A 12,982-nucleotide genomic window follows, 5' to 3' on the forward strand; every position below is an offset into this window, starting at 1 on the left:
GGTGTGTGCCCCTGCAGCGAGAACCAGCAGTTTCTGAAGGAGGTGGTACACAGTGTGTTGGAAGGCCAGGGCGTGGGCTGGCTCAACATGAAGAAGGTTCGGCGGTTGCTGGAGAGCGAGCAGCTACGAGTCTTCGTCCTGAGCAAGCTGAGCCGCACAGTGCATTCTGACGATGGGGCCCGGCAGGACTTCATCCCAGACGTGGTCAGTGTTTGAGGCCATGGGGATAAAGGGCTTAGGGTTTGGAATCCTTGGGCCAAGGGAACATGGATATAAGGAGCAGTTTCTAAACTCTGGTCCCTGTATCACTGTCACAGGAGATCAGCCGAAAGGTGTACAAGGGGATGTTGGACCTGCTCAAATGCACAGTGCTCAGTCTGGAGCATTCCTATGCCCACGCAGGACTGGGAGGAATGGCCAGCATCTTCGGGCTCCTAGAGATTGCTCAGACCCACTACTATAGTAAAGGTAGGCTTGTGCCAGCTGGGTCTCGGGCCATGCCCCATTTCCCCCTCGGCCCCACAAGGAAATGTGACCTTTTCACTTGGGCAAATTTTCTAGGACCGTTCATCTTCCTCCTAGGCTTGGGCATGGGATTCTCTAGTGCAATTTGCATGCTGTGTCAAGTTTAGGCTCCATCTCCCTGGAGTTCTCTCTAATGTATTTTGGGGGGGAGGGGGCTATACCTGGTGGTTACCATGCCCAGCGATACATAGGAATCACTACTGGCAGTGCTCAGGGTGCTAGATATTGAACTTGGGTCAATCTCATGCAAGGCAAATGCCCTATCTTTTATACTGTCCTCCAAGCCTCTCATACTATCTTCTGTTAGTTTTTGGTTTTGAGCCACACTCGGCCGTGCTTATGGCTTACAATAGGTTCTATACTCAGAGATTACTCCTACTAGGTTGGGGAACCATATGCAATTCTGGGGTGCTGGGGATCAAACCCTTGACTCTGCCAAGAGAAGTACCCTACCTGCCATATTATCAGTCCTGCTCCCTTCTCACACTCACTTTGTTGTTGTTTTGTTGTTTTTTTGGGGTCACACCTGGTGATGCTCAGAGGTTACTCCTGGCTATGCGCTCAGAAATTGCTCTTATGGGGGGCCGGGGGATTGAACAGCTGTCTGTTTAGGCCAGCGCGCCCAAGACTTGTGCCACTACTCTGGCCCCTCACACTCACATTTGATCTTTTCTCAGAGCCAGACAAACGGAAGAGAAGTCCAACAGATAGTGCACACACGCCCACTGGCAAGGATCCTGGCCTGTCCGGGCGGGGGGATCCAAGGGTGATGGCACAGCTGAGAGTTCCCCAGCTGGGACCTCGGGCACCAAGTGCTACAGGAAGGGGTCCTAAGGAGCTGGACACCAGAAGCTTAAAGGAAGAGAATTTTGTAGCATCCATTGGTATGTCTGACCGTGTTTGGGGTGGTGAAGGGGTTCTGGCTTCCTAAGTAGCCCTCCTTCCTTCCAGTTCATCCTGAAACCCTCCTGTCTCTCGCCCATGCTTTGCTTCCTAGAGGGATAAGTCTGTGTGTGTCTCTAGAAGCTAATCTTTCTTATTCTCTCCCTTTGACTTCTATATGGCTTCCCTCACCCGAGTCTTTGTGGGAGGGGCACACATCTGTTTTTGAGGTCCCATGAGGGCTTCCTCTGAGCTGTCCACCTGGGCCTCCCTTTATTCCACCGAGATTTCTTCATACAGTGGAGAGGCTGTGCGAGCTCCTGATGCTGTAACAAAGTGTGCAGATACAGATTTGGGCCCAAAACAATCCGGGTCCCTAAAGCCAATCTCTGAATCATTGCTCTCCTCTCTTGTTGGCTTCTCTAGGATATGTCCGGAACCTCATTTCCCCAGATTCTGGTTCTTTGAGTGCAATTCCTGAAATAGCATTTCTTAACCTTCCCATACTAGAATCAAGAGTTTGCTTTGGTTTCTCTGTTCCCACTGAGGCAGAGCTTTAGTGGGTCTGAGGTTCCCTCTGTTCAATGGCCTTCCCACCAGATGTGGTGTTGTTGAGGCTATGTCATCCTCCTCTTTGCTCCAGTTCCCAGAACCATGGCATTTCTAACTGCTGCCTCTTGCATAGCAATTAGCATTCGAGGGGCTCGTTATGGAAGGCTGCCATTCTCTGGTCAGCATAAAATCATAGAGGCAGCCCATGTCTGTCTCTGTGCAATGTGATGTTCTAGAAAAAGTACTGACCTTCAAGTCTGGAGGCCTGGGGTTTTAGTCCTATGTCTGGCCCCAGTGGACCCTGTGCAAACACCTCCCCCCTTAGGTGCTATCTCTCAGCAAACTGAGGCCGTAAGACCAGGCTGATTCTAAAGTTTCTCTCTCAGAAAAAGAATGGCCGTGCTTAATCTTTTCTCTTTCAGAATCCATCAGGATTCTGTTCTTGACCCCTTCATGTTCTCTCTCACCTCTGCTAGAAGCAGTTCTCCAGATGACTGTCCAAGAAGTGGGGTCTCTTGGCAGGGAAGATGCTACTTTGGAGGGTGTGGGAGAGTTTCTGGGCAGTAACAAGGAGGGCTGCTGATTGCCTAGAGGAGAGAGGCCTCTGTCTCGTCCATGGGTTATTTGTACTTGTGCTTCCCTTTGAGGCTGCTTTGAGGTAGTGATCATAGGTCTTCCCCTGCACCTGTAACAATACCAACTGCCTCCCTCTTACGGCAGAGAGCACGTTTTGGTAGCAAGTGCTACCGATCCCCAATTTCATGATCTTGAGCCACCACCATTCTGGCACTTTTGGAATCTGCTTCCTGAGATCACCCAGTGAGAGAGCAGACACTCTTCCCACTCCCATTGTTTATGCCCATGTGAGCAGTAGACTGCACAGACTTGGGGACTGGTTTCAGGAGATGGGGAAAAAAGTATTTCATCTCTTGATTTTCACCAGCACCCCTCTTCCTGACGTGGAGATGGCTTAAAATAAAACCAAACAACTCTTGATTTGTAACCCTGTGCCTGAGACTAGATCAACTTGGGTGGGTGGATGTCCATCCCGTCCCCTTGACTTGCCTCTGACTCTCTCTGTCTTTCTTTCCCGCTTACATTGCCTCTGGGGTAGAATTGTGGAACAAGCACCAGGAGGTGAAAAGGCAAAAAGCTTTGGAAAAACCGAGTAAGGAACAAATGCCCCTTCCTGTTCCCAAGTCTCCCATACCTGCCAACTCCCCAGGCCCATTTGGGGCAGGCTTCATTTGTCAGCCCCACCCCAAATTTGCTCCTGGGGGGGTGTTTGGAATGCAAGCAGGTAGGTGGTGCTGTGTGACTGTGGGTATGTGACTTGTAGGCTGCTTCTTCCCCCACCCCCTCAGAGAAATCCAACTGTAACCAGGTGTCTCCTGAGTCAAATCCTTTTGAGCTTGGTTCTCTGTTGCCTTAGACGTGGTGGGGAGACCGTCTGTCTATTTCAGTGCCCCTCATTGGCTTATTGCTCCCTCACCCATTGGAAGGCCTGTGGGCACAGTTGGCAGAGATGGTTGCTGTCCTTCCGTGTTGAGTCTGTAGCTGCCCAACTTTCTGGTGGCTTGCCTAGGCACGCTTTCTTGCTTTCTGTCATTCTGTCCTTCTGCCATATCATTGTGGGTGGATGGGAGTGGGGAAAGGGGGTGTTTTTTTATCTCAAGTGGAGAGATGTCAGGTGGGATTTGGCACTGCCCCCCTGGATCTGTGGGTGTTTCTTTTATCTCTGTTGGGTCTTTTTCTTTCCCTTTAGCATGGGTGGATGTCCCTAAATGGTATGAGGCCCCTGTGGAGCTCCAACTTTAAGGACAATAAAATGTGGTTCATACTTTGATTTGGAGAGCTTTTTTGGAACATAAAAGGGAGACTTTTCTCAGATGAAGAAGGTGCACCCCTGGGGATCAGGCCTTATTGTCCTATTTGGTTCTTAGGCCATCTGGGGATTTCTGTTCAAGGGTGTCTTGGGGGGCTGTCCCTGAAAAGACGCTGGGATATACTAGACTGACCTGGGCCAGACTGAGCTGCTGTCCTATTCTCTGCACTAGCCTGCCCAGCCTTTACTATCCAGTAACAAAATCTTCCCCTCCTCAGGGCCCGAGGGCATCAAGCCTACCTTTGACCTTGGTGAGACGGAGGAGAAGAAATCCCAGGTCAGCGCGGACAGCGGTGTGAGCCTGACATCTGGTTCCCAGGTTTGTGATATTAGAAGACTAGAGAGCCTCTGATGGGCTTTCTCAGAATCCTCCTTCAAGTTAAACACTCAGAGTTGGAAACAGAACTTCCCATGAAAGGAGATGATAGATTAAGTATCACATATTCAAGCTCTATAACATTAGAAGTCATTTAAGATTTAGTTCTCAGGGTCAGAGAGATAGTACAATGTGACCTTGCACACAGCTGACCTGGGTTTGATATCTGCCACCCTGTATATTCCTTCTGAGCCTGGCAGGAGTGATCTCTGACTGCAGAGCCAAGAGTAAGCCTTGAGTACCACATGGTGTGACCACCAAAAATTTACTCTTGTGACTTGGGGAGGTATTTACCTGCAGTACTATTTAAATTTTATGTACAGAGAAGGATCACAGATGGGGCTAAGCATTAGTATTCTTGCTTTGCAATTTATGAAACCTTGGGTTCGGTTACATGCACTGTAAAGAAAAAAATATATAGAAAGGGCTGGGAGGAAATTATTTTAAATTTGATTGATTTTGGTCAGACAATGTTCCAACACCCATCCCTTCATCAGTGTTCGTTTTCCACCATCAGTTTCCCCAATTTCCCTCCTATTTCTTCCCCCTGCCCTCTAGCCTGCCTCTATGGCAGATTCTCTCTCTCTTTCTCTCTCTCTCTCTCTCTCTCTTTTCCTTTTAGGCACTGTGGTTTGTAGTACTATTACTGAAAGACTGTCATGCTTATCACTTTACTGTGAGGAAATATTTTAAAGTCTTCATTATAGATTGAAGGTTTCTTCATTTTTCATGAATTTTTCTATAGTGAGCTTGTATTTCTCAATTGCTTATTTTTTTCTTATTATATAAGTCATGTCTATGTTTATTCAGGAGTAAATAAAAAACTTTTTTGGTTTGGGAGCATAATGCTCAGAAGCTACTCCTGGCACTGTGCTTTGGAGTCACTCCCCTTAGTGCTGGGGAACCTTGTGGTATCAGAAAGCAAATTTGGGGCTTCACATAAGCCAGGCAGGAGCTCCACTCCTTTGAGCCATTTTCCCAGCCCATGAGATAGATTGCTTTCTAATGATGTGTCTTGAGATGGTAAGAAGGTGTGGGCTGCGGGGAAGAAAAAAGGGAGACTGGGGCTGGAGAGGTGGCGCTAGAGGTAAGGCATCTGCCTTGCAAGCGCTAGCTTAGGATAGACCATGGTTCAATCCCCCAGCATCCCATATGGTCCCCCCAAGCCAGGGGTGATTTCTGAGTGCATAGCCAGGGTAGTCCCTGAGCGTCAAACAGGTGTGCTCCCCCCCGCAAAAAAAAAAAAAAAAAAAGGGAGACTGGGAGGAGTTGGCCCTTCCTGACCCACTGTCTCTGCTTTCAGAGGACCGATCCTGACTCCATCATTGGCGTGAGTCCAGCTGTTATGATCCGAAGCTCCAGCCAGGATTCTGAAGTTAGCACCGTGGTAGGGGAACACCACACTGGCATCCGGGTGGGAAGGGATCTTTGGAACCTGGGGCTGCTTTTTTCCTTGAAGGCTGTTCTTAGTCTCAGATCGTCTTGGCTCTCCTGGCATGGAGAAATGTGTAGGTGTGGTAGGTATCCGTGTGCAGGATCAGACCCTGAACTTGCACTAGAACTTCTCATCTTGTATAGAAGGTACTTTGAGACTCTCTGGCTAACATGCCTTTGAAATTCTCTTATTTTTATTTGTGCACAGCAGCATATTGCCTTTACCATCTTGGCATTTCTGGGGCCTTCACTGTGTAAGTCATTGAGAACTTTTTTTTTTCTTTTGGCAGGTGAGTAACAGTTCTGGAGAAACCCTGGGAGCGGACAGTGACCTGAGCAGCAATGCAGGGGATGGCCCGGGTGCTGAGGGCAGCGCCCACTTAGCAGGCTCTCGGGGCACTTTGTCTGACAGTGAGATTGAGACCAACTCTGCCACCAGCGCCATCTTTGTAAGCTTTGATTGCCCACCAGGGAGGAGGCCAACTCTTCTGGGTGGGTCTGGGTTAGAAAAAAAAAGAAAGGTTAGGAGAGAGGTAGTTATAAGGGAAAGAGTAAGTATGTAATGAATTTTAGAAGGAATTTTTTATTTTGTTTTGGGGCTACACCCAGCAATGCTCAGGGGTTACTCCTGGCTCTATATTCAGGAATTATGCCTGGCAGTGATAGAGAAACCATATGGGATGCCAGGAATTAAGCCCAGCATGTGCAAGGCAAATGCCTACACACTGTACTGTTACTCTAGCTTCCAGATAAAAAGTTTCTTATGGCTACATTTAGTCACATAATTTCTTGATCTCAGGCTTCTAAAAAGAGTTCTGTCTAGATTCAGTGATGAATAAGGCTCCCAACCCATTTATTTATTTTTAAATTATTTACGAAGTATTTTATTGTATGCTACTGTATATAAAATAATTATATTTGGGAAACAGAAATTCATGAAAATTCAGAGAAGTAGATTAAGCTATGACTTGACAGTATTCTGACACATATTACAGGTAAGTTTTTAGATAGGTGTTTGAATTTAATTCTGTTGAATATTCACTGGTTCGTGAACAGTGGTTTAGAAAACCTTCCAAAGATTTAAACTTTCTGGGGTCTGAAGGGATTAATAGTACCTAAAGACACTCCAGCCAACAAAGGGTCTTGTTGAGCATTCTGCAGACAGAACTGTTTCAAATCTGCAGCAGCCTGGGAAACCTTCACGTGGTTGAGCCCAACCGGAGCTGCTGAACCCCTTTTTTCATACACTGGAGGAACCAGACATAGTGCATACGAGAGCTGGGCCGAAGTGTCGGTCCTCGAAAAGTTAGGTCTAGTTGGTTGGGTGTCGGTGGGACAATCTCCCAACCCATTTAGATAAGGACTTAAGACTCTTTGTAGCCATAACCCCTCTTTATTTGTATTTACTTATTTTTGTGGTGCTGGGGATGGAGCCCAGGGAGGGCCTCAGTCATGCAAGACCAATGCTCCCACACTGAGTCCCATCCCATCCCGCCATGTTTCACTGAGACCATGAGACAAGGTGCCATTTGCAGTCCACATTTTAGTTCCAGCTTACCTGTTCCTAGAGCCTGTCCAGTTCTGTTCTCATCTCCACTATTAAGTACTTTGAAACAGCATTTCTTTCTAGTGTGTTCCCAATGTTACTTAAAGTTTTCATTCTTCAGTAAATGTCAAATATGTGATTTACTAAGAGCCAGATTTTGCCCTCAGATAGATAGCTGGGCGTCATAGGCATGTTTCCTCATTCTCTGGAAGTGAGAGTTTTGCTTTAACTTCTGTCCCAGAGGTTACTTTTGGCAATGCACTCAGGAATCATTTCTGGTGGTGAGTGAGGTCCTAGGTCCTAGGTCCTAGGTACTAGTATAAGGTACTAGGTCAGACCTAGGATGTTGGGGGAAACAGTGCTCTACCAGTTGTACTTTTATGCAAGCCATAAACTCAGTTTCTTAGATGATCCTTCCCAGGGCCTTCTGTTTATGTTTCTAACCAGTAGGTGATATCTCAGCATGGAGGAAGGGGAGATAATCTAGTCTGAAAAGCCGAAGAAGTGAACTGGTCCTAGCTCCCTAAGTCTAACAGGCCATTTTCCAAAATGCACTTGGATCCTTCGGTTGTGTGGAGAAACATTGCGACCAGAAATGCAGCCTTCCCAGGCCTCTTTCTGGGGCATCTGACTATTCTCAGTGGCCAAGAACTCTGCCCGGTTGATTTGCTGAGAGCAAGTACTCAGCTTCTTAGATTGAAAAAGGCATATTGAGAAATACATCCCATTAAATCAGTGTGGTTCACTGAGCAAAGGATTGGCTTGTGAACCAGGAGGTTGGCATTTCAACACACTAATTAGAACTCACCTGATAACCTTTGATCAGTGGCTTCTCTGTTGTGCTTTTCCATGTGTTAGCAAACTGGCTTGAAACCTACCTCTTCCCTAGTTGAAAACCTTTTATCTATTTTTTGTTTTGTTTTGTTTTGGGGCCACACCTACCAGTACTCAGGGCTTCACTACTGACTTTTTGCTCAGGGATCACTCCTGTTGGGCTTTGGGGTACTGAGGATTGAACCCAGGTCAGCCATTTACAAGGCAAGCACCTTACTTCCTAAAGTATGCCTGGTCCTATTATAATTTTTAAATTTTAGGTTTTTTTTTTTTTTTTTTTGGGGGGGGGACCACATCTGACTGTGCTCAGGGCTTTCTCCTGGTCTGAACTCAGGGGATACTTCTGGCAATACTTGGGACCATATAGGGTGCCAGGGATTGAATCCATTTTAGGCACGTTCAGGGTAAGCTCCTTCCTCACTATAATATCTCTCTGCATCCAAAATCTTTTTTTTTTTTTTTTTTGGAAAGAAGTTTGGGCCATACCTGAGCTCTTGGTGGTACTTGGGAGGGCATATTTAGTACTGTGTATCAAACTGGGATTGGTTGTATGCAAGGCATAGTGCCATGGATTGAATCTAGATCGGCTGCATATAAGACAAATGCCCTATATCTCTGGTTACATCAGTTACACTTTTTTTTTGTTGTTGTTTGTTTTGTTTTGTTTTGTTTTTTTGGGTCACACCTGGCAGAGCTCAGGGGTTACTCCTGGCTCTATGCTCAGAAATCGCTCCTGGCAAGCTCGGGGGACCATATGGGATGCCGGGATTCAAACCGCCATCCTTCTGCATGCAAGGCAAATGCCCTATCTCCATGCTATCCCTCCGGGCCCCATCAGTTATACTTCTAAGGAGCAGCTATATTTCTGTTTTGTTTTGTTTTTTTTTGGGGGGGGGCATACTGGCAGAGCTCAGAGGTTACTGGGCTTAGGAATCACTTCAGCAGTCACAAAAGACAATATGGAATTCCAGGGATCAAACTCAGGTCATCTGGGTGCAAGGCAAGTGACCTACCTGCTGGACTAATGCTCCAGGAGAGCAGCTGTTTCTAAGACATGGTAGGATAGAATAAATTAGTACTTTTCAAAATATGATTTACTGTTAAATGCTTTCTGTATATCGTCACATTTAAATCTTGTCAGAGTGTTCTTAAGGAGGCATTGCAGCCTTTTGCAGTTGAGGAAAATGGCTCTCAGAGAATCCAAGTTTTGTGTCTGAGATCACGTAGTAAGAGGCAGCGGTCTGAACCTTATCAATCTGACTTCAAACCCATTTGCGCATTTGGAATATGGCTCAGTGGTTGAGTGCTTGTCTTGCATGGGTGAGGACTGGGGCAGGGAGGGAGAAGAATGAACAAAACAAAATAAAGTGAGAACTTGCTTGGTATCTTCATCTTTGGAAGACTCTTAATAGAAACACAAGGTAAAGGAATCAAAAAAGTCAAAAAGAAAAACTTCCCTGCTCTTAACAGGAAGGCAAGATTATCACCCTGGATTTTTGTCAAATCCTTGGGGCAAGCAGAGTCATATAAGCAGGGCTCTTGGAACACTGACTTCTAAGAGATGGTACCAACTCTGAGAGCCCTTTCAAGAGCTGCTTGCTTTATTTTGCCCCTGCTCGTGGCTCTTCAGACAGCTTACCTTTTACTTCTTCTCTGTAGGGTAAAGCCCACAACTTGAAGCCAGGTGTCCAGGAGAAGCTGGGAGGCAGCCCAGTACGCTCCTCTGAAGATGTCAGCCAGCGTGTCTACCTCTATGAGGGCCTTCTGGGTGAGAGCAGATGGGACTAAAGCTGAGCTCGCTGGGGAGGATGGGGGGCTTGCACTGCTGCTCTCTACACTGATGTCCAAGTGCTTTTTCATAGCTTTTTCATGGGCTAGGGGACATCACAGGGCCAGAAAAAGCAGGGGGTTAAAAGCAAGAGACTAGTCTTTGGTATTAATCAACAGCTTCTATCTTTCTGTCTTCCTTTCTTTCCTTTCTTGCCACCATGGTCCTTCCTGCCCCCAAATTGGCAGGAAGGGATAAAGGATCGATGTGGGACCAGTTAGAGGATGCTGCTATGGAGACCTTTTCTATAAGTAACCACCTTTCTGTGTGCTGTGTTCCTCCTCCTCTGTGGGACTGGGCTGTGCCTCACTTGGAGGCAATTGGGGCTCTGGGGTGGAATGATAGTATTTCCTTTGTCTTAGAACTTGTAATGGCTCCTTTTTACTTGAATTTAGTCTTGATTTTTGTTTGATAGCTCTATTATTATTATTATTATTATTATTATTATTATTATTAAGTTTTGGATCATACTTGACAGTGCTTAGAACTTACTACTTCTCTCTTGGTGTTTGGGGGACTCTGTGTGGTACTGGTGATTGTATTGGGGCCTGCTGCATGCAAAGCATTTGCTCCAGCCCTGTATTTTTTTTTTTTATGTTAAATCAACCCCTAAAACAATCTCTGTTCCTCATAGGCAAAGAACGTTCTACTCTCTGGGATCAAATGCAGTTCTGGGAAGATGCATTTCTAGATGCTGTGATGGTGGAGAGAGAAGGGATGGGCATGGACCAGGGGCCCCAGGAAATGATCGACAGGTACAAGATCTAGGAAACCTAGAGAATAATGCAGAGTTAACCTCTTCCCAGTGGTTTCCCCTTCTGAGAGCTCACTTGTCCTACTTAGGTACCTGTCCCTGGGAGAACATGACCGGAAGCGTCTAGAGGATGATGAGGACCGCTTACTGGCCACACTGTTGCACAACCTCATTTCTTACATGCTGCTGATGAAGGTAGAGTTGGTTTTGCCTCTGCCTGATTGGTGCCAGTGCTAGGTGGGGAGGCTTCTTCCCATCACCTCTGCAGCTTGCACATGCTCTGTTGATTGGAAGTCACTAAGACATTGCCCTGTTTGTTTTGTTTTGTTTCTCTTTGGGCTATATTTTGATGCTCAGGGTACTCCTGGCTTAGTGCTCAACGTTTGCTTCTGCAGTACTGAGCACCTGCAGTGCTAGAGATTGAATTTAGGCCTCCTATGTGCAAAACATGAGCCCTAGGGTGAGTTGTATTTCTTCCCAGCCCTATGGTACAGGTGACTGATGATTTCATACCCTTTTTTTTGTTTGGTAACACCTAATACTCTAGGGCTACTCTTGGTGGTGCTAAGAACCGTGCCATGCCAGGGGTCCAATCCAGGGTTTCCACGTGACATGCAGCCCATTAAGCTATTTCCCTGGCCTCCATACTATTTATTATTTATAGATTTACTTAATCATTTATTTTGAGGATTTTGTCCATACCTGGTTCTGTGCTTAGGAATGACCACTGGCAATGCGTGAAGGATAAGGCAAGTGCCTTGTCTCTTGTTCTATCTCTCCAGCCCCATACCATTGATCTATTTTGAATTTTGTTGTTGTTGTTGTTTTGGTTTTGGGTTATACCCAGCAGCGCTCAGGGGTTCCTCCTGACTCCATGCTCAGAAATTGCTCCTGGCAGGCTCAGGGGACCATATGGGATGCCAGGATTCGAACCAATGACCTTCTGCACGAAAGGCTAACACCTTACCTCCATGCTATCTCTCCAGCCCCTCTATTTTGAATTTTAATTAACTTTGTTGAATAGTTGCAGGATGCTAGTAGGTCTCCCTCCAAATGCAATTAGGACAACTTTTAGAGGGGCCTTCCTGGAGTTTCTTAGGAGCTCACGGGGTGGGGAGCAATCCATGATTCTCAGCCAACTGAACTAGCAGTTCAGTACTAGGACTGAGAATGTGATGCTGCTGGTGGCACACGAGCTTTCCAGAGACATATCCAGTGATGCTTAAAAACCTCCAGGTGGCAGACAATGATACTCAGTGGTGCTGAGATTCAAATCCAGTTCTGATGCATGCTAGGCATGTGTTCTAACTGCTATACTGTCTCTCTGGTTTCTAAAACAAAATATATTTTGGATTTTGGGCAACACCTGGTGCCCACACCTAGCAGCGCTCAAGGATTAGTCCTGGCTCTGCACTCAGAAATCGCTGGGAGCTGGAGAGATAGCATGGAGGTAAGGCATTTATTTGCCTTGCATGAAGGACAGTGGTTTGAATCCTGGCATCCCATATGGTCCCCTGAGCCTGCCAGGAGCAATTTCTGAGCATAGAGCCAGGAGTAACCCCTGAGCGCTGCCAGGTGTGATCCCCCAAAAAAACCAAACAAACAAACAAAAAAAAGAAATTGCTCCTTGCAGGCTCGGGAGACCAATGGGATGCCAAGGATCAAACTCAAGTCCATCCCAGGTCATTCGCATGCAAGCAAACATCCTGCCACTGTGCTATCACTCTGGCCCCAAAACAATTTTTTTTTTAATTTCACTAATTTTTTGTTGCTTTTGGGGGAGCCACAGCCAGCCTTGCTGAGGGGTTACTCCTGGCTCTGCACTTAGAAATTACTCCTGGATGTCTCTGGAGACCATATTGGATGTTGGGGAAGGACCTGAGTTAGCCGCATGCCAGGCAAACATCTACCTATGCTATCGCATCAGCCCCCCTAAAACAATTTTTAAATTATTTGTTAATAGTAGTTCTGAAACCATGGATTTAGAGATGTAGAAAAATCACTTCTTAGCAGATACCAGAATATGGCATCATTAAAAAGAGTTACTTATTAACCTAGTGTTGGCAGTGCTGGTGTGATTTGGTTGCATTTGGTTTTTATGTTCAGGAAGCATTGTTTCACCAGATAGATGCCTACCCAGAGAGAGAGAGACAGGGCTTTGTTTGGTGGGGAGGAGAGTTGTTAGGAGGCCTAGCTTCTGCTCCTCTCCCAGCCTTTTTGGTATGAAGGAGTTTTTGATGACCTGGGTTACCCTTGAGGCCTGCTAAGTTAGTTGTGTTTTCTTTTGTAAGGTTCTATCTACTCAGTGGACCTTCTGTATTAGTTGGATCTGGCTAGAAAAGGGAATATCCCTTAACATTGGGAAG

The 12,982-nt window shown here is 46.4% G+C and overlaps 1 protein-coding gene across 33 annotated transcripts in view; it reads left to right on the top strand.

Moving 5' to 3' along the window:
- MADD (MAP kinase activating death domain) overlaps positions 1-12,982 on the top strand; it is a 50,814-nt gene that overhangs the window by 15,850 nt on the left and 21,982 nt on the right. For 6 of the 33 annotated variants that reach the window (XM_049779520.1, XM_049779521.1, XM_049779541.1 and 3 more), the window contains 11 exons: positions 18-204; positions 318-468; positions 1,203-1,409; positions 3,074-3,127; positions 4,063-4,163; positions 5,524-5,595; positions 5,945-6,103; positions 9,694-9,802; positions 10,051-10,113; positions 10,497-10,617; positions 10,706-10,811. In XM_049779520.1, the coding sequence (XP_049635477.1) occupies positions 18-204; positions 318-468; positions 1,203-1,409; positions 3,074-3,127; positions 4,063-4,163; positions 5,524-5,595; positions 5,945-6,103; positions 9,694-9,802; positions 10,051-10,113; positions 10,497-10,617; positions 10,706-10,811 (1,330 nt within the window). Of the gene's footprint in view, positions 1-17; positions 205-317; positions 469-1,202; positions 1,410-3,073; positions 3,128-4,062; positions 4,164-5,523; positions 5,608-5,944; positions 6,104-9,693; positions 9,803-10,050; positions 10,114-10,496; positions 10,618-10,705; positions 10,812-12,982 lie in introns of all 33 variants that reach the window. The other 27 variants (XM_049779522.1, XM_049779526.1, XM_049779542.1 and 24 more) reach the window with 5 other exon arrangements.

This window comes from Suncus etruscus, chromosome 9 (assembly GCF_024139225.1).
Source record: "Suncus etruscus isolate mSunEtr1 chromosome 9, mSunEtr1.pri.cur, whole genome shotgun sequence".
In the NCBI taxonomy this organism is placed as follows: Eukaryota; Metazoa; Chordata; class Mammalia; order Eulipotyphla; family Soricidae; genus Suncus; species Suncus etruscus.